This window comes from Equus asinus, chromosome 24 (assembly GCF_041296235.1).
Source record: "Equus asinus isolate D_3611 breed Donkey chromosome 24, EquAss-T2T_v2, whole genome shotgun sequence".
In the NCBI taxonomy this organism is placed as follows: domain Eukaryota; kingdom Metazoa; phylum Chordata; class Mammalia; order Perissodactyla; family Equidae; genus Equus; species Equus asinus.
In genome coordinates, this window is record NC_091813.1 from 41,025,688 (window position 1) to 41,047,961 (window position 22,274).

The 22,274-nt window shown below is 35.4% G+C and overlaps 1 protein-coding gene across 5 annotated transcripts in view; it reads right to left on the reverse strand.

Annotated features, from left to right (window-relative positions):
- HACE1 (HECT domain and ankyrin repeat containing E3 ubiquitin protein ligase 1) overlaps positions 1–22,274 on the reverse strand; it is a 104,544-nt gene that overhangs the window by 6,718 nt on the left and 75,552 nt on the right. For 4 of the 5 annotated variants that reach the window (XM_070496759.1, XM_044757098.2, XM_070496761.1 and 1 more), the window contains 5 exons: positions 20,669–20,818; positions 19,973–20,169; positions 9,003–9,134; positions 3,154–3,252; positions 2,802–2,872 (listed from right to left, as the gene is read on the reverse strand). In XM_070496759.1, the coding sequence (XP_070352860.1) occupies positions 2,802–2,872; positions 3,154–3,252; positions 9,003–9,134; positions 19,973–20,169; positions 20,669–20,818 (649 nt within the window). Of the gene's footprint in view, positions 1–428; positions 2,294–2,801; positions 2,873–3,153; positions 3,253–9,002; positions 9,135–19,972; positions 20,170–20,668; positions 20,819–22,274 lie in introns of those variants that run through there. The other variant, XM_070496760.1, reaches the window with a different exon arrangement.

Consider the following 22,274-nt stretch of genomic DNA (forward strand, 5'->3'; position numbering starts at 1 on the left):
AAAGAGTGCTACCTCACAACATAAGCCAAAATAAAGTCCAAATGGCTTAAAAATTGGAATGTAAAAACAGAAATCAAAAAAAGTTACAGAAAAAAATGTTGACAAACATATATATATAAAATCTTGGCAGCAGGGAAGGATTTATAAAAACCATAAAGAAAAGTATTGATAACTGACTTGCAACGTAACTTAAAACTTTCATTTTATAATTTTTTTTTTTTGAGGAAGATTAGCCCTGAGCTAACATCTGCCACCAATCCTCCTCTTTTTGCTGAGGAAGACTGGCCTTGAGCTAACATCCATGCCCATCTTCCTCTACTTTATACGGGGGACGCCTACCACAGCATGGCTTGATAAGTGGTACGTAGGTCTGCACCCAGGATCCGACCCAGTGAACCCCCAGGCACCAAAGCACAGCACACAAACTTAACTGCTGTGCCACTGGGCTGGCCCCCATTTTATAAACTAAATTTATAACTTAAATTACATGAAACTTGTATATTTAACTTAATAAAGTTAAAAGGCAAACAGACTGGACAAATATTTATAAAGTTGATGTCCCTAATACATAAAGAACACTTAAAAATTGAATTTTTTTAATGACAGGATAATGCACAAAAAATAAAGACAGGCAATTCACATGACACAAAATAATTACATAAATAAGAAATTATATGAAAATAAAAATGATTACATCCTGTATTGACTGAATAAGGGAAAGGCCTTCTCATTCCCTGCTGATGTGAATACTGAGAACCTTCTGGAGGGTAAATGAACAGCACGTATCACAGGTGCAGAAATTTATATACTTCTGTATCCAAAAACTTCCCTTCTAAGAATTTATCCTACATAAATAATCAAAGTGGCCCACAGGTATATAAGCACAAGAATTCCTTATTTGTTCAACACTAGTCATAAACAGGAAAATTTAACAATAAAGGACAATATGAATTAACGGAGGTCCATTGAAGAGCAAGCAGCCATTAAAACTATCAGATCTACAAATGGAACAATTTTTAATGATATATTGATAAATTCAAGTTATGGAACAGAAACAAGGTTTTTAAAAAGTAAAAATTTATATATGTGGGAAAAATTCTGGAAGAATAACCAAAATGTTAACAGCAATTATCTTCAGAGACTGAGCTCAGAGGTGATTTCTCTTTTTTAATTTGAATTGTCTCACTTTCTTACATAGAAATTATAATTTTTGTTTAATTCTCTTTATTAAATTACTCAAATCTCTTGGTATTTCTTGGCACTATGAAGCCTAAAAAAACAAAACAAAACCAACAACAAGGTTTTCTTTCATATCTTTAGTCTACAATCTGTGTATATCCATGCTTTATTTATGCTTTAAAATTAGATGTATAGTGTGACTCCAACTATTTTTCTAGTTATATAGTTAAAAGATTAAAAAAATAAAGCAAAATGTTAATAGTCTTATTTCTGATAATGGAATTAGTCAAAAGGATTTTCACTTTCTTCTCTTCTATCTATATCTTCCATTTTCCAAATTTTCTATAATGGTCATGAACTACTTTTAAAATAAGAAAACAGTTGACTTGAAATTACACATATATATTTCATACAGATATACACTCACAATTATGTTTTTAAAATAGGCAAGAAAGGGGCCAGCCCAGTGTCATAGAGGTTAAGTTCGCACGTTCCACTTCTTGGCGGCCTGGGGTTTGCTGGTTTGGATGCCGGGTGCAGACATGGCACTGCCTGGCAAAAGCCATGCTGTGGTAGGCATCCTACGTATAAAGTACAGGAAGATGTGTATGGATGTTATCTCAGGGCCAGTCTTCCTCAGCAAAAAGAGAAGGATTGGCAGTAGTTAGCTCAGGGCTAATCTTCCTCAAAAAAAAAAAAAAATTTTTTTTAAATAAAAAAATAAAATAGGCAAGAAAAATTAAGAAAAATAATTGCATCAAATTGTTTATAGTGGTTATTGCTGGTAGACGGTGGTTTTCCTTATTTCTTCTAATTTTCTGAGTATCCTAACTTTCCTAGAACTATGCACATTTATAACAGAAAAACTGAACTATATTTTTATAAAAAGAAGGATGCAGATGAAATTCTAAGTTATCAAGAATGAAGATCAGGGGGCCGGCCCAGTGGTGTAGTGATTAAGCTTGCGCACTCCACTTTGGTGGCCTGGGGTTTGTGGGTTTGGATCCCAGGCATGCATCTACACACTGCTCATCAAGCCACGCTGTGGCAACGTCCCACATACAAAATAGAGGAAAATTGGCAGAGATGTTAGCTCACGGACAATCTTCCTCAGCTGCATAAAAAAACAAAAAAGAATGAAGATCAAACTCTTTCTTTACATCTTTCAGATATATAAATTAAGAGGTTTAAATCATCTAGTTTTCTAATATCTATAATATTTAATTGGTTCCAAAACTGGACTTTTCAAAGAAGTATGGTATCACAAATTATTTTTTAGGCCATGAATCTCGAGACTTTAAAAGTTTGATAACAACTGGAGAAAAACTGAATAAAAGGATTAGCAAATTATAAAATACAATACCTATGCTAATAGTTATGACTGGAACAATCTGTTTTTTAGCAAACAACATTTATTTTTTAACATTAAACAAACATAACTGAGCATACTGTATGTGTTTTATCTTTAATGCCTGAATAAATCTCTGTTTAATACCTTAAAAAGTGGAAAGGGAGGAAGAAACTGACAATTCAGAGTAATAATTCACTTGGTTGTTTATCTCTAAGCCAATAGAAAAGGAATACATTAAATTCTTTCCATATTATTGTAAAAAACTTCTTACCTGCCAGTAACAAACTGCAGGAGAAGAACTCGCTCCTCTGGAGTAATGTCTTCCACCACTTCCCAGAACCACTAACAACAACAACAACAAACTCAGCTCGTGTTTCAGGGCAAGTGCAGACTGCCTAACACCACCGAAATATGCAACATTCATAAAGCATATTCTATTCTATGAGACTCATTTATCAAAAATGACTTTATAAAAAGTTTTCATAGGCAATATTCCCAAGAGAAGAATTCAGAGAAAAACTTGACTCTGTTAATTAATGTAGGTTTCCATCCAATAGTGCTGAAAAGCTTACAAAATTAAATGGCAAAACTTAACTTCGTTCTAAGCTCTAGAGAGATTGTACCTGAATAACCGGATCTTCTCTTTCATAGCCACTGGTGTATTCTGTATTTTTCATCCAATCACTCACGTCAATTTCTGGCATGCCAGAAAGCAGCAGCTCCTTTGGGGAAGAAGAAAAGTATTTCATTAATCTTCTTCAGGGGAAAAGAAGCTATTACATTTAAATAGTAAATTTGCCTTAATTAGAAACTAATCCCATATAAAACTGATTTATTTTTGCCACAGTTTCTGCATGTCATCAATAACAAGCATGACATGGGAAAGAACACTTGACACTGATAAGCTCCAACAGTGTGAGATGTGGAGATGTGTCCACGTTGATATAATTTAATTAAAACATAAGAAGAGACAATAGTTTACGTTTATATATAAACACATATGCAACAACAGTTCAGATGCACCAACAATTTTATGAACATTATCTTTGGTTTATGTTTATTCATTATTTTACAAATTTGTTAAATCCTATAGAGACCGACTTTCAACATGAAAGTGACAAAAAAGACCTGAATAAAGCCTGAGTTGAGCAAAGAAAAAGATCATCAAGAAACCCTATCACTAGGAAAAAGGAGGTAATACAATAAAAATAGCTATTATTTTTTTAAAAAACAGATTCAGGCCTCTATTCTGGAGTAATTCATATCCTTTAAAGTCAAGTTTCCCCAAGATGAGAAAAAAATGCAATTTTCCTAATTACTTTTGGTAGCCACCTTTTTGCCAGGAAGAACATCAAACAAACAAAGTATTAACCAAATAACTAAAAATGAAATTAAGAATGGTAAAATTTCCCATTATGTCTTCCAAAATAAAAGAGAACATGAAAAGAGCTTGTCCACATCTCTGAATCAGTCCATATCTCACAGTCGGATGTGTTTACACACTCAGGTAAGGCACTGACTAGCCTACTCTTAACCCTGACGGGCCAGAAGGCAGGGTTTGCTATTACCGAGACATAGATACAATGTGGCTCAAAAACCACAACTACTCATAACATACATCTGACTGGTACCGACTGTGCTCTAAAGAAGGTTAACAATGGTTAACATAAGGTGATGTCTGAGAAGTCTTGGGGGTTTCTAATATCTACTCAAGGAGTCTGCAAGGTTCTCCCTTTTCCAACTTATCTGAGGCTGGATTTTCTCCATATAGTTCAGCCAAACATGTCACAATAGATTATATGCAGAAGCTGATGTGAGAACCCAGTTGTTTTCTATTAAGTCAGACATCAAAGAAACGTGCAGAAATGTAAAACAATGCCACTCTTCCCACTATTTTTGTTTTATTCTGGAAAATGAAGTTTTCATCTTTAAAATGTTATTTACATTAATATGTAATGGATTGTTATTTTTATAAGAATAAAATATTTTACACATCTGTTTTAACTTCAAATACAGTAACTATCAATTATTATAACCCACATAAACAAAAACTCTTGTTGAAAGGGGATCCTAAGACCACAAAGTTTGAGAGCTTCTAGTCTAGGGTACGTTTTAGCCCTCTCCTTGCCATAGTATTATAAGATACTTTTCCTGGATGAAGACGTTCTGGTTAATGTCCATTTATCACCCCCGAACACCCTCTCCACCTTTTTTCGCACTGCCCTGTGCCCCAGGAGGCCACTCCGTACAGACTGGCTCTCTTGCCCGTCGGCTTCAGGTTGGGTTCCGTCACTGAGAAACAGGCAGGAGTCTGGAGGTGAGGGTATTTTCTGCTCCCTCCTGCTTCAGCCCATCTTTGCAGTAGCCATGTCTCCACAATAACTCCTCCACCTGCCTCTTCAATTCCAGGAGTGACAAAGGCTTTCCACCGGAGCTAGTCTCTGGATGCCTCATCACATCCTGTTTATTCTTAACACTGCCCACACCTCTGTAATAGGCCCTTGGTTCAAGTTTCATTATTTGAACTAGCAGGAGAAATTGTGTTCCCTAGCAGGACCCTGATACACATCTGCCAAAAGGGGTGGGGATGAATTTTATACTTTTCTTACAATCCATGAGTTTAACCCTCTTCCCTTCTAGGCTGAAGATAAGCTTTTAATAATACTGAGTATGCTTGCATTGTTAATAATTATGAATAAAAATGACTGTGACTTTATTCTCTCAAGAAATTTGAGGTATTTCATAAAATGTCATATTATTTGTTATGACTCCTAGTGAAGAGGATGAACGATCTTTATTAAACTGTTGAACACCTGGGCAAAAAACGTTATTAAACTGACTGAAAACAAGTAGATGAAATGGGAATTCCACAATGAAAAGTACATATAACACAAAGTCCCAATCAATAATTTCTTATTTTTTTAACATATGACAAAACTGAATTAACCTACTGGAACTGGGTATAACATATAACCCATTCTAACGTCAGAAACTGAATCATGCAAGTGTTCAGAGCCATCAGCTCACCTAGTGGCCCAAAGTTTTAATATTCTGGTACCATCATGGATAAATTCATAAGCAGCACAATATGGAAGGACAGTCCCTCTGACACTGGGTAAGAACCTCTCCACTGTAATAGCATTGTATATGTATTAATGACAACAATGTTGTCACCCTTTTTGAACCTGACAATCATCTCTTGACTTGGAACTGCATTCTGTCCACAATGGACAAATACACCTCCGGTTAGGACAATGACGCTACTAGATACCTCCTTCTCACTAAACCTCTAGAATCTAACGTGTAGCCTTTAACTCAGATGCACATTTAGATGTTTGTGTCAACTTTTGAAAAAAGTTTCCTATCCCAGTGTAGCACAGCCCTTTCCTACGAAGGACATAAAGTCCCACGACAGGTTCTAAAACCAAGTCCCATTTATAACTCATGCCACTGAGAGGTGGTGTGGCAATGCTGAGGAAGAGAGACTGGGCTGTCTCTAACACACGCTCGATGAACAGGAGCAAGTTCTGTACCTTCTTTGTTCTAGTTCTCCTCATTTGTGAAATGGGAATGGTACCGCTTACCTCAGAGTTCTGTTGTGAAGATTTTCAAAGTTAATACACATAAAGCGCCTGGCAAATACTAAGTGTTTAATCATCATCATCATCATCATCACTGCATAAATCAGAGCCACGTCTACAACACTGCTCTTCCTAAATAATGCCACCATCTCAATCAATCAGCTCAACATTGTAAAGCCAGAAGCTAAGACGGACTAGGAATCCTGACCTCACTTCCAATATAAGAACCACAATTGAAAACTTACCAGTAGCAGACCTAAACGTGAAAGATAAAGGAATAAAGTTTTTAGAGGAAAACATAGGGAAATATCTTCATGACCTTGGAATAAGAAACAGTTTCCTAAACAGAACACAAAAAGCTCCACTCATTAAAAAAAGAAAAGAAAAAACAAGTGAACTGAACTGTGTTAAACTAAAAACTTTTATTCACTAAAAGACACTGAAGTAAGAGAAGATATTCACAACACACATATCTACCAAGATTCCTATACAGAATATATAAAGAATCCTACAAATCAGTAAACAAAACCCAGAAAACACAGTGGAAAAATGAACAAGTTACTTGAACAAATCCTTCAAAAACAGAGTACATAAATGGCCAATAAACACATAAAAACACTCAACCTCACTAGCCATGAGGAAAATGCAAGTTAAAATCACAATGAAATAACACTACTGATCCACTAGAATGGTAACAAAGAAAAAGACAAAAAATATCAAATGCCGGTGAGGATGTGGAACACCCACAACTCTCATATCTATTAGCAGGAGTGTAAACTGACACACTCTCTGGAAAACTATTTGCTAGTACCTACTATAATGGAATATATGCACACCCTATATGCCAGCAATTCCACTCCAAGGTATATAATCTACAGCATGCATACAAATGTTCTCCCAGCAACATGTACTACAACATTTGTAGCAGCACTATTTCAAATAGCCTGAAACTGAAGTACCCACCCAATGTGTATCAAGAGCAGAAAAGAAAAGAAAAAGCAGATTGACAGAATGAAATACTATACAGCAATGAAAATGAACAAATTACAACTGCATGCAACAATATGTATGATTCTCACAACAAAAAGTTGAGCTAAAGAAGTCAGATATATTCTAGGTGATTATTCTATTTATATAAAGTTCAAAAACAGGCAACCTAATCTATGATATTAGAAGTCAGGAGAGTGGTTACCCATAAGGCTGGACAGTGACTGGAAAAGGACATGAGAGGGACATCTGAGGTGCTAGGATTTCTGCTTCTTGATCTAGGTGCTGGTTTTATGGTATACAGTTTTTGAAAATTCATAAAGCTATACATTTACAGATGTATGTATTTTGCTCTACGTATATTGTAATTCAGTATCAGGAAATTATGAGGCAAAGTTTTTATAAGTTATTTCTGTTGTTATGTGTTTTTTACATGTAGGTCCAGAAAATAATGTAATTCTCTCTTTTGAAAAACTTCACAAGGCTATTTATTTATTTATTTTTTAGTGAGGAAGATTGGTGCTGAGCTAAGATCTGTTGCCAATCTTCCTCTTTTTGCTTGAGGAAGATTAGCCCTGAGCTAACATCGGTGCCAATCTTCCTCTATTTTGTATGTGGGTCACCACCACAGCATGGCTTGACAAGTGGCGTAGGTCTGCACCTGTGATCCAAACCTGCAAACCCAGGTCACCGAACTGGAGTGTGCCAAACTTAACCACTACACCATGGGGCTAACCCCATGAACTTACTTCACAAGGCTAATTTAATCTAAGTGCAGTATAGGAAAAGTCAGATTTCAGTCACGTCTAATAATAGTCATAAGTACTCCTCCATTTTTAAATACTAAAAATAGTAACTTTTTTGGTTATCCAAAAACTAGATGAGTTTATGCTAAACAAAACCATTAATCTTAAACTTAAAAACACAACTGAAAAACCTCAATACTGTTATTTACTGAAACTAAGTCACAATGGACTTCAAAATTAATTAGCAAATTTTGTGCACTGTTATACTAAGATATACTATGAATAATAAGTTGAAAATACTGGTATATATGTAAAATTAAAGGTACACACTAGTGTACTTACTCATATATTAAAACGAAAGGCATAAACTAATTTCAAGAGAAAGAATAAAAATCAAGGGATACTTTTCCATTGACCTAAAATTTACTATTCCAAATTATGATTTTTTAAATAAGAAAGCAGCTACACTCTATTTAAAATATTGTGTTTTACTAAGGATTTAGACAACTCAAAGAGTTTGAAAATAATTTATTACTAAAAATAGAAGAGAAAAAGGAAACAGGAAAATGCAGACATAAATCGTACAAAATTAGAAATCCCATTAGATCATAGTTAAAGGTAGGTAAATTAAAGGAGCAAAACAAAACATTCATTACAGACTAGCCAAGAGTGGACTCCACATTGGTTTAAAATAGAAAATTATAAAATTATATATATGATAAAATAAGAAGCTGGAGAAGATAACACAAATACAACAAGAAAAACCGTCTTAATCAATTCTTCTTTTTGGAAGCATAAGCAGTTAGTATCAGTATCCTTGACCTCATATGGCCAAAGAAGACACTCAGGAATCAGGTGAAGACTGCTTTTGGGAGGACTGGCCTTCAACATCTCCCATGCAGAATACTTTGGAAATACTTTGCATTTTTGTTTATCACTACCTCACTCCATTTCACATTAAGGAACTGCTAATCTGGTTATTAAGTTTAAGAGAAGCACAATCACAAACCTTATAACAAATCTCTAAACACAAAATCAAACCATAGGCCTTATTATACATTATTCCATTCATCATAGTACTTCAAAATTATCTCTGAATTACATCAACTGGAGTTTTGTGTCCTGTGTAACAACAGAAGAACTGATGTTTTTCCTTACCAACTCGTATTCATCGAAGAGTTGTATGAGGGACGGCGGAATGAACATATGAAAGCCCTGTAAAAAAGCATTGATCTGAGGCTGGATGGCTCTTGTCATTCGAAGTTCAGTAACAAGCTGGACATACTCCGCCTAGGAAAATAAAAAAGCTTTTGTGATGATTTTGTTTTAATTTCACATATTTAAGATAATGTTGATACAATCATTTCTCATTTAATAGGTAAAAGTTTAAATTAATTTAGCAACAATCATCATACATCTCAGCAAACAGGTAATCTACCATTCACTAAGCTAATGTTTAAGCCAATATCCTAGGAATCAATCACCCACGATTTCTCTCACACATCTCTCAGTGAGTGCTATCAGATCTACCTCCAGAAATTATTCTCAACCTGACCTTGTCTCACCACCACCACTTCTTGTGCCTTGGTGCAAGCCATCATCCTCTCTCACCTGGATTACTGCAACATCTGGTGTCCCTGTTTCCATTCTTACCTCCGTTCTGCTGCTTCTCCACACCAGAGTGATTTGAAAAATATATATGTATTTTATATATAATACAGATCACATAACTTTCCTCTTCAAAATCCTACAACGACTTCCCACTTAAGAGGAAAATCCAAATTCCTTTCCCCATCTGTTAGACCCTAAATGATCTAGCCTCTGTCTAGCTCTCTCATCTCACCGCCTTCCACTCTCTCCCTTGCTCACTCACTCTATTCTCCAAACACAAGCTTGTTCAGGCCGCAGTGTCTTTATGCTTCCTGGTGTCTCTCACTGAAATGTCTCATTAGAATGTAATATTTCTATAGGCAAGGGCTCTGTTTTGTTTACCAGTATATACCACAGCTCCTAAAAAAGTGGCTGCCACTTTGTAAGTGTCAATAGATATGTGATGAATGCATACATTCAACAAATTCATTTAATACATACTTAGAACTTGACCAAACAGCTCATTCAAGAATAGCCAATTTGATTCTCACTTAAGGTAAACTACTTTCACACATTTTATTTTAGACGAGATCGGGCGCATTCAGGGTGGTATGGCCATAGACACATTTTATTTTAAAAAACATCATCGTCATCATAGAAAACAGTGTCCCTTAAAATTTAACTGGTAATAAAAAAAGATATTTTAGCTCAGACCAGAATAAATGATCATATCTATCTATATATAAAAACTCTATCAATTGTTACCATTAATTTTTTTTTTTCTCCCCAAAGTCCCAGTACATAGCTGTATATCCTAGTTGTAAGTCCTTCTATTTCTTCCATGTGGGATGCAGCCACAGCATGGCTTGATGAGTGGTGTATAGGTCTGCGCCTAGGATCCAAACCGGTGAATCCTAAACCACCAAAGCAGAGCATGTGAACCACTACACCACCAGGCTGGCCCCCTATCATTAAATATTTTAAATTATGTCTAAGTGAAACTTAGTGAGTTAAAAGCAAAATGTATACAGTTTTCCCCTCCCAGGAATAAATGCTGTAAACACAGAGGGAGAAAGCCTGTGTTAGACTCCTTTCTCTTTTTCCTTTCTTTTGGCAGAAATCTGATGATCTGATTTCCCACAAAAACTCACAGGCACTGAGCCAGCAAGTTACACATGACTACTGGCTATGAATTCTCTACACAACTCAGAGCTACTGAAGTGTCACAGGGGATTCCTCACAGCTCTCCCCAAACCCTACAGAGACCCCTGTACAACCTGGCACAGGGAAGGCTGCCATCTCTGCTATTCAATTGACTCCTACTCCTACCACACCAAGTTTTTCTCCACTATTTAAGAATTAATCATCCTTTTACGAACAGGAAGCAGACAACGATGCCCACTGTCACCACTCTTATTTAACATAGTATTGGAAGTCCTAGCCAGAGCAATCAGGCAAGAAAAAGAAATAAAAGGGATCCAAATTGGAAAGGAAGAAGTGAAACTGCCACTATTTGCACATGACATGATTTTATAAATAGAAAACCCTAAAGAATCCACTAAAAAACTTTTAAAATAATAAATGAATACAGTCAAGTCACAGAATACAAAATCAACATACAAAAATCAGCTGCATTTCTATATGCTAACAATGAAATAGCAGAAACAGAAATTAAGAATATAATCCCATTTACAATTGCAACAAAAAGAATAAAATACCTAGGAATAAACTTAACCAAAGAGGTGAAAGATCTGTGCACCAAAAACTATCAAATGTTGAACGAAATTGAAGAAGGCATGAAGAAATGGAAAAGTTATTCCGTGCTCTTAGATTAGAAGAATTAACATAGTTAAAATGTCCATACTTCCTAAAGCAATCTATAGTTTCAATGCAATCCCCATCAAAGTTCCAACATTTCCACAGAAATAGAACAAAGAATCCTAAAATTTATATGGAGGAACAAAAGATCCTGAATAGCCAAAGGAATCCTGAGGAAAAAGAACAAAGCTTGAGGTATCACACTCCCTGATTTCAAAATATACTACAAAGCTATAGTAATCAAAACAGCATGGTACTGGCACAAAAACAGACACACAGATCAATGGAACAGAATCAAGAACCCAGAAATAAACCCACACATACATTGACAACTAATATTCAACAAGGGAGCCCAGAACATACAACAGAGAAAGGAGAGTCTCTTCAATAAATGGTACTGGGAAAACTGGACAGCCACATGCAAAAGAATGAAAGTAGACCATTATCTTACAACATGCACAAAAATCAACTAAAGATGGATTAAAGACTCGAATGTAACATCTGAAACCATGAAACTTCTTGAAGAAAACACAGCTGTACACTCTTTGACATTGGTCTTAGCAGCATTTTTTCAAATATCACACCTGACCAGGCAAGGGAAACAACAGAAAAAATAAACAGATGGGACTACCTCAACCTAAAAAGCTTCTGCACAGCAAAGGAAGCCACCAACAAAATGAAAAGACAACCTAACAACTGGGAGAAGATATTTGCAAACCATCTATCAGATAAAGGGTTAATATTCAAAGTATACAAAGAACTCATATGTCTCAACAACAAAAAAATCAACAACCCAATTAAAAATGGGCAAAAGATCTGAACAGAGATTTCTCCAAAGAAGATATACAGATGCTCAACAGGCACATGAAAAGATGTTCAACATCATTAACCATCAGGGAAATGCAAATCAAAACTACAATGAGGTATCACCTCACTCCGGTCACAATGGCTATAATTAACAAGACAGGAAACAAGTATTGGAGAGGGCGTGGAGAGAAGGGAACGCTCACACACTGCTGGTGGGAGCACGAACTGGTGCAGCCACTACAGAAAGCAATATGGAGTATCCTCAGAAAATTCAGAACAGATCTACCACATGATCCAACTATTCTTCTGCTGGGTATTTATCCAAAGAACTTGAAAATACAAATGCATAAAGATACATGCACCTCTATGCTCATCACAACATTATTCACAATAGTCAAGACTTGGAAGCAACCCAGGTGCCCATTAAGGGACAAATGGATAAAGAAGATGTGGTTTATATACACAATGGACTACTACTCAGCCATAAGAAATTATGAAATCCAGCCATTTGTGACAACATGTATGGACCTTCAGGGTATTATGCTAAGTAAAATAAGTCAGAGTGAGAAAGTCAAATACCGTATGATCTCACTCATAAGTAGAAGATAAAAACAACAACACACACAGCAACAGAGCTTGGATTGATGGTTACCAGCGGGGAAGGGGGGAGGGAGGAGGGCAAAAGGGGTGATCAGGCACATGTGTGTGGTGATGGATTATAATTAGTCTTTGGGTGGTGAACAGGATGTAATCTACACAGAATTCAAAATATATTACAATACACACCTGAAAGATATATAATGCTATAATCCAATGTCACTGCAATAAAAATAAAATTTAAAAAAGCTTAAAAAAAATTAATCAGTTACCACATCAACTACGTCAAATACACGCTTTAAGGAAACAGTGGACATAGATGACAATCAGAGCACAAAACGCTGGCATTAATAGCTGCACAATTAAACAACAAACATAAACCAAACCTAAAATCTCACCTTGTTCTAAGGTATTAAAAGAGATGGTAGAACTTCGGGGTGGGGATCTTGTATCCCCGACATATGCATATTCTAGGAGTCATATTTGCTCCTATCTGAGGATTGGTGTTAGTTCTCAGAGGACATAAAATAACACCAGATGCCATAGGATGAAATTGGAGAATTCACCATATTAAAGAATGAGTTAGTACTTGCACTGGCGAAATAGTTATGTTAATACACAGAAAGTTTTCAACTTAGAAAGCCTCAGCATAGAGACAAAAACAAGAACAAAAAAGAACCTTAGCAACTTTTTTCTAGCTCTGCCTTGAGCCTGACAACTGATATAAGACAGGTAAGCACAAAATAATTACAACAGGAAAAAATAAAAACACTAAGATTAAGGAGATTCAACTTTCAGACATTATGTTCCAGTTAAATTAAACGTCTAGTTACAGAAACATTTTGTTTTAATAATCTCCTACTCTTCTGAATGTGTGGAATGAATAATATCACCCTTCAGAAATCTTCCTTAAACTTTTAACTTTTTTCAGGCTTTGAACTTAAATTATGTCTTCTTATCAGAGGCAGTGCTGATGTCAAAAACTGACATATTTTTTTGAAGCTAGTTTTCTTCATGAAAACCCTTTTTTGAGACCAGCCCAGTGGTGTAGTGGTTCAGTTCACATGCAGGCACAGACCTACATAGCGCTCGGCAAGTCAAGCTGTGGTGGCATTCCACATACAAAGTAGAGGAAGACTGGCACAGATGTTAGCTCAGTGACAATCTTCTTTTGACAAGCAAAAAGAAGAAGATTGGCAACAGATGTTAGCTCAAGGCCAATTTTCTTCACCAAAAAAAAAAAAAAAACTTTTTTCACTATTTCTTTAAAGATATCTAAATAAACCATATTTATTAAAATAATAAACAATTTTTAATAATGAAAACAAGATGCTCTTTTTTCTTCCCTCCAAGTAGACTGACAAACTAGGCCACATTTGTAAAACTGTTTGGAATAGTTATTTTTTTTTAGCAATTAATAGTTTAATTGGCATTCTTATTGGCATAATCCAATTCACTGTTTCAATAGAAACCCTTTGGTAATAAAAGCTTCCTTCCTGGGTTTACCTACTTAATTATTATTGCTCTGGTACATAAGAGTTCTCACTGAAAATTTCCCCACTGAGAACTCAAAAGAATACCAGGTTTCCTTTGTAGGAATAAGTAGATATAAGAAAAAGGAGAAGCACATTTTTGCAATGTAACATTTTTCAATTTATTCTTTATCAGCATATTCTTACTTTTAAGGTCACAAATTAGTTACAAAGATTGACAGTCTGGTAAAAATCCTATTACTTCAGTTTCATTGGAATAATTTCACTCATTGAAAATAGTGATTCTTCAAGTAAGCATTTCATAGATTTGGTAATTTTCAAAGTGAATTTTTAGAATATACTAATTAAAATGCAGGGAAAAGTATATCCTCCTTGCTGACAGGAAGATGGTAAAGATAATTTAAAACGCAATCTAATAATACATACATACACACACTCAATATGGAGAGCCTCAGATCTAAACTGTTTTAAAAGCTTTCAGAGCAATAAAAAGATTTCTCACCATTCACTTTTCTAAAGATATGAATAAGAATCCACATTAAATCAGTAATCTACATACGCAAGCTTGTCTTTTGTGCTTGCATGTGCATCAAATGCATTTGTGTGTGAAATAAATCAAGTGAAACTAGCAATAGAAGATAAGGTATTAACCATACAAAAACGAAGTGGGGGAACACGTGCTAAATTTGGATCTGCCACCTCCTTCATATTCATTGCCTTAGTCAATGAGGCCTAGCAGTTACACAATCATTCAGACTTCAATTTAAACTGAGGGGCCACTAGTTACTAACTTTGAGCCCTTAGGCAGTTATTTAACACCTAAAGAAATACAGAGTCGTAGTTCCAAGCTCAGGCTTGAAATGTATAGATGGCCTGGGTTCAAATCCTAGCTCTACCACTTGTGAGCCATGTGATCTGGAGGAAAGCTACCTAACCCCGCTACGCTTCAGCTTCCTCGCCTGGAGAAAGGGACAGCCAGGCTTCAGATGACTGTTTAAGTATGAGTTAATAGACATAAGGCACTCTGAACAGTGCCTAGCACATTACAAGTACCGAATAAATGTCAACAGCTTTTAATATTAAAGCTGTTTCCACAGTGAATAAGTAGAAATAACTACCTAAAAAGGCTGTTAGAGTAAATGAGAACTGGACAAAGAACACATCTCAAATACACGCAATATAAACAAAGTACTCAACAGGCAGTAGCTATTACTATCACCAGGAAACAGAACTGATGGTAACGTGGCTGATGAAGAGGAGGACGACAACACCACCAGTTGTTCCAGGGTCCACCCCACACAAGTGGCAGTCACCCTTGAGTCCTTCTTCTTTCTCACCCTCTCCAACAATTCATTACCAAGTTCTATAAATTCTACAGCCTCAAAAGCTACCTCATTTCCTCCATCCTCACTGCCACTGTTTAAAATCCCTCGGGCATGCTCCCAGGGCCAACGTCACAACCGCCTATCAGCGGCCCTGACTCCACTATTACCCCATTTCAATCCATTCTTCACACAATTGAGTTTTCGTTTTTAAAAAAAACAGAAATCCGATCATGCCACTCTCCTCAATAACACGTGCAATCATCCCCACAGCCTTCAGAATAATTTTCGAAATCCTAATTGTGGATGCAGTCCTTCAGAAACTGGGCCCAGTCTACCTCCTCAACCTCATCTTTTTCAACTCACTTTGCAACCTAACCTACGATCTACAGCTCTGATCTACATATGGTTCCCCAAACACACCGTGCTCTGTCATCTCTGTGCCCTCCTGTAAGCCCAGAACGTTTCCTCCTCCCCTGTACTCCTAAGTGACCACTTAATGCTTCTCCTCTATAATTCAACTTCCATGCCACCTCCTCCATTCCCTGATGTCCTGCCCCAACTCACATACATTTTTTTTCCCTCCCAGCCTAAATGAACTTTTTGATTAGTACTGCAAAAGTGTTAACACTTAAAACCCATGTAGCTTACTCTTCAGTTCTAAGAGCTGAAGATCTAAGGAAAAAATGTTACTTCAAACTCAAGATTTTATAGTTCTACAATTTCAGCTTTTGGTCGAGAATAAAAAAGTGAAAGTGAAGGGGCCAGCCCAGTGGCGCAGTGGTTGAGTTTACACACTCCACTTCGGCGGCCCAGGGTTCATGGGTTTGGATCCCAGGCATGGACCCAAACAGGGCTCATGAAGCCATGCTGTGGTGGCATCCCACGTATCAAAAATAGAGGAAGACTGGCACCGGTGTTAGCTGGGGAACAAACTTCCTCAAGCAAAAAGAAGAAAATTGGCAACAGATGTTAGCTCAGGGCTGATCTTCCCCACTAAAAAAAAAAAAAAGGAAGAAGAAAAAGTGAAGAAGCGAAAGCAAAACTTTTTTAAAAGATGAAAATACTATTTAAATGTAAATGTTCCATTCCTGGTAATTCAGCCACTTTCAAAACTGAAACCAAGGTGTTTTTTCCCTTTAGATTTTAAAACAAAATTATATTTAAAAGAGTAAACACAAAATTAAATTTAAAAGAGTATGACATTTCAAATGTGGAAATGATATATATTCTTCTGTCTACATTACTTGTATTTATTTAAGGTACTGCTTTTTAAACAAACATATTTTCATCTATTTGGTTTCACTCTATAATTATCAAAGTCTTTCAATAAAACTTAGGAATAAATGACTCCCCCATGTGGAGATCAGCTCACACAGACTTTCTCTTACTAACAAGCTTGGGAAGTCATTTAAGTTGCAGTATGCCCACAAATTTTGAAGCTGAACTCCAAATGTGACAATTATAACTTTATGCCTAAAAAGATTAAGTAAGTAAAAGGCTAACCCTAAAATAACAGAAAAGTTCATGAAAGAATGTATGTTAAAAAATAATATTTCTAAGAAACACGGTTTGAAAATTTTATTTATAAATTAATTTTTAAAGCAAGTGATCAATTTAAGATGTAGGTATGTTTCTAAAGATTTTTAATATTTTTTAAATAATCACGTTGTTTATTGAAAAAGCATTAAATGTTTAAGCATCAACAATTTGATATACAATTATACTTGACTCTTCCTAGCAATATTAGAAAATGAAAAGGCTCACTTTATTGTGAGAAATGTTTATATCAGAAAAGTGAAAGCTAAGTAGAATTAACATATTAGTAATTAAAATCCTGCTTTTACCTCTATTTCCACAGCTCATCATTTAAAAAAAAAGTTAGCCTGTAATCAATCAATCAGTTAATATAGTTAAATAAAAATGTATTAAACTTAAGAAACAAGTTTCAAGCTCTTTAATATTGCAATAGTATTCCAGCCTCAGACCAGACTCACGATGAAAGATATATCCTCAATGTGAGTATATTCTTATTCTTATTTATTCAATGTCTTCCTTCTTTCTAGGTTTCAATAAAAGACAAATGCAAAAGAATAAAATATGTATTTAAAAAATCTAAACAAAAATCATGTCATACTAGGAGGGAGGCTGGTAAGAGATACAATTATAAATATAGCTAGCTATCACGCAATTGTTAATGTCATTCAAAACATATCTGAGGGAGTGACAAACCCACTCACCAGATACAGTATTCACAGATAAGAAGCATGCTTGAGGTTCTCTGGTGAAAAGCAATCACTTGCTTATAATAAAGACTCTATGATTTCATTACCCTTAATTGAGAGTACGTCTCTAGTGTAAAATAAAATAATAAATGCACTACAGGGTACACGATCTAATAATTAGAAGATTCGTGAAAATATTTTCATTCACTGGCAAGCTCATATAGATTTTAAAAATTAATTTAAAGCATTTTACTATTTTAATCTTCTAGAGCTTAACATGATTCATATTAAAAATCAAGAAAGGGGGCTGGCCCCGTGGCCGAGTGGTTAAGTTCGCACGCTCCGCCGCAGGTGGCCCAGTGTTTCGTTGGTTCGAATCCTGGGCACAGACATGGCACTGCTCATCAAACCACGCTGGGGCAGCGTCCCACATGCCACAACTAAAAGGACGCACAACAAAGAATATACAACTATGTACTGGGGGGCTTTGGGGAGAAAAAGGAAAAAAAATAAAATCTTTAAAAAAAAAATCAAGAAAGATCTTCCTCAATGTGATTAATTTTGCCAAGAGTATGAAGAACATTAGACTTGAAACTAGGAGACGTGGGTTTTGGCCCCAGCTTTTCTTTAGGCTTCAGGTTCTCATGTGTAAAATGAGAGGGTAGATCAAAAAATTTGCAAGTAGAAATGCACAAAAACTCAGCTCCTGATTTTATTTTCAAAAATTAAACTTCATGTTTTTTTAATATGTATACAGTATTAAATCTCCAAAAGTAAAATTATGCAGCTGAATTTGGTCTCCAATTCCCTGTATATATCTGAAACTAAGGCTATTTCTATAGAAAACTTTCCAAACAATACCAACTAACTTTTGTGTTGCTGTTTTCAGTTTATAAAATGCCGGTCACAATTCTGAACGGGAGGCATTATTAATCCCAATTTTACAGAATACAAAACTGAAGCTCAAAGAAGTTAAAATGAGGCCAAGCCTTATAGCCTTTTTTAGGAAAAAAAGCTATATTTTACTAAATCTCTAGTCTACAAAGTGGTTCAATGGACGTTATTTTTCATAGTTAGTTGACTAGGAAGTTGTCTTGGAATTATAATCCAACTAAAGGAAAGGAAAAAGGCTGTTTAATCAGAAGTTGCTACTGTAGGTAAATGACAGAACTGGAATTCCAAAACCAGATTTTCTGACTCCCAATTTGCCATATAATGTATCAAAACATAAAATAAAACTGTATTATATATAAAAGTAAGATGATTTTCAACAGTGAAATTTAAAACACATGCCGAGGGTTAAAAATATGTACAGATGGATGTCAATTATTTCTTAGTAAAATTGGAAAAGAATATTTATATGTACAAACAGGAGATATAATACCAAACAGAAAAAGTTATAAAAAAAATCAAGTTCAGAGGTCTAACAGATTTACTGGATCCCAAAAGCATGTACAAAGTTTAAACAATGGGATTTCTTCTTTTCTCTATTGGAATTCTTAATTTTAAAACATGAAGTTTTCTTTTTTAGTGCTGGCAAGTCACTTCTGACTCTTAGTTACCCCGAGCACAGCAGAGCGGAACCCTGCCCGATCTTTTTGAACCTCCCTCTCACCTTCCGGCGTTCTATGAGACAAGACTCTGCTGCTATTCATAGGGTTTTCATGGCCAATTTTTTCAGAAGTGAATGGCCAGTCCTTCTTCTTAGTCTGCCTTAGTCTGGAAGCTCCACTGAAACCTGTCCACCATGGGGGACCCTGCTGGTATTTGAAATACCGGTGGCATAGGTTTCAGCATCACAGCAACAGCAGATGCCACAGTATGACGACTGACAGACAGGTGGTGTGGTTCCCTGACCTGGAAACGAACTCAGGCTGCAGTGGTGAGAGTGCCAAATCTTAAGGTTGGCAAAAGCATGAAATAGTGATTACTTACATAGATAATTTACATAGAGATTATTATAAAACATGAAATAGTACAAATATGATCTTGATATAAGCTTTTTTTTTTAATCGAAATTTATACAACCAACTGAACTGTGATCTAGGCTGTTTCAGAAACGGCCTTAGCATATCTAACACAATATTGAAATCATCCTTTCTAATTCACAGTTTGATATTTGATAGTTTCGTTACTTTAAATATTTTATCTATTATAAAATGTTACGAAACTCTAACAGTAAAAGTTTTCCTAGCTAGCGGAGGAGAATTTGGAGTAATTAGCAAACTATCAGGGCCATGTTAAAAAATGGCTAATGTAAAAACTTGAATACTCACTTTGTTATTTTGTGTCACAAGAATACTTCCACCTCCAGGTTTCAAAGGCACCTCTTCCATTGCTCCAAACACATCAGTCTCCACAGAAAATGTTAATTCTAGACCCAGATCACTAATATCATTATCTAAAATCCACTGCAAATTTTTGGCATATTCTGGATCAATGGATGCCACATCTTGGTAATTTACAGGAATACCTAAAAATGCAAACATACAGCAGTTATATTCTAAACGTTTCTGTCTTTCCTTACCTATTTAATGGTAAAATACTGCCCTCTGCAGACACTCTGTAAAACTGCAAAATATAATCCAATTCACAGCATGATTTAAATGGAGGCTAATTCCTGAATCTGGAAGTCTGTGAATTTATGTTTCTTCCGCATTTTTACAATGTACTCTTTCTTTGAAATAGCTATTCAGGAAATTATTATAAACTTCAATTCTCTTAAGGATATTCATATTAAAATGCATTCTTAGCATAAACATATATACATTAAAATGAAAAAAAAATTTTTAGCAAAAAGTAGGTTGTTTTTCCTCTCCCTCAGGCCCCCCAATGCCTTACATACACAGATAGTCTCCAATCAAAACAAAAATTTTCTCATCTAAATTGTCACCATTTATCTTAGTTTTTCCTAAAGACTATTAAAAAAAACATTTTAAATAAATGCCTATGAAATAACAATAGAGCCATACCAAGAATGTGCTTGTAGAATGACCTTGTGAAGTAAATGTTGACCAGCTGCCTATGGTTCAAAGCTAATCCCAAGATCTGTCCAGCAAACCGGAAATAGTTCAAGTGATCAGGATTGACATAGGAGTTGCTATTAGGCTGAAAAGTTGTTCCTATTAAAATAAATACAATGTAATTTATTTTTAATAATCTATTCGCAGAAGAGAGATCACTTCAAAGCAGATAAATTAGCTCACATATAATTCCAGCAAAGCTAAGATTACATTACGTATAAACAGGAAAGTTCTTTGTGGAATACATAACAGGCAGTGGAATTGGAAATACAAAAGACCATCATTAACTCACACAGACTTATCAGAGTAAGTCTTTGTGCAGAAAGAAAATTTTACGACACTTTTAATTGAAAGTAGTTAGAAGATGTGTCAGAGAGATCCTGGAAATAATATAGTTAAAAGATGGTACACACACACACACACACACGCATGTTTTCCCAGGCAGTGTGGAAATAATTACTAAGCCGTGGATTAAGGCAGATATTGTCTCATTCATCTATACATGTCCAGTGCAGTAGGTATTCACTACTTTTTGCTCCAAAGCAACAGAGCACTACAAGAGAATAACTAAAAATTTTAAATGTACAACTGTTCTTCAGTGATAGATCTAGTCAATGAACTTGATGCTTTTCAACAATTATCAGAAAATCACCTAAGTCCACAAGTCAACCAAGTCTTTCTCACAACATATAACCAAATTTAAATAAGTACCACTGAAGTAAAAATAAAAATGGCAAGGGCAATAGTTATCCATTACTGTCAAAATCTAGTGCAATGGAATCTCATTCCACTTGTATGAAAAAGGGCTAGAAACAGATACTGGTGATGGTTACACAACTTTGTGAATGTACTTAATGCCACTGAATTGTACACTTTAAAATGGTTAAAACGGTAAATTTTACATTACGTATATTTTACCAGTATAAAAAAAAGTCTCAAAAAAAACCCTAGTGCAATAGAAAAACCTAATAGCAAGATCTCAACTTTAAATAACTCTCTTTCCTATTTTTCTGGGATCATCACAAACTCAGATTACAAATTCTCTCATTCATTCAACAAATATTTATGGAGCTCATGCTACTACTACTCTTCTAAGCACCTGGGCTAAAAGAAAGAATACCTAACGGAAAAATCTAATGAAATGGCATCAAAGAAAAATAAAGGAAAAGTGGAAAAGTATTGGAAAGTGAAATGTTTGGTCATTTAATATACAAATTTTGACAACAATTCACTTTATGCTTCACTGGTCTTTGATTTATCAGTCTTGGCCCTGGACTAAATTGCTGTGACCAATTTACAGAGATAAAAAGTACAAATTTGAAAGCTTATGGCTGAGTGACTTAAGAGGGCCACATGAAGCTAGTCATTCCCTGCTAAGTACCTTCTGAGAATCATTCCGAGTCATGATGTAAGACTGGGTAGTAAAAGTCAAAGCAAAGTTTTGTGAGATGAAGAAAGACTTCAAAGACAAACAAAGCCATAATTCCAAAAATTTAACAGTCTGAGAATAATCACAAATATTATTTACCTATTAAAATAGTGAGTGCTTAGGGTT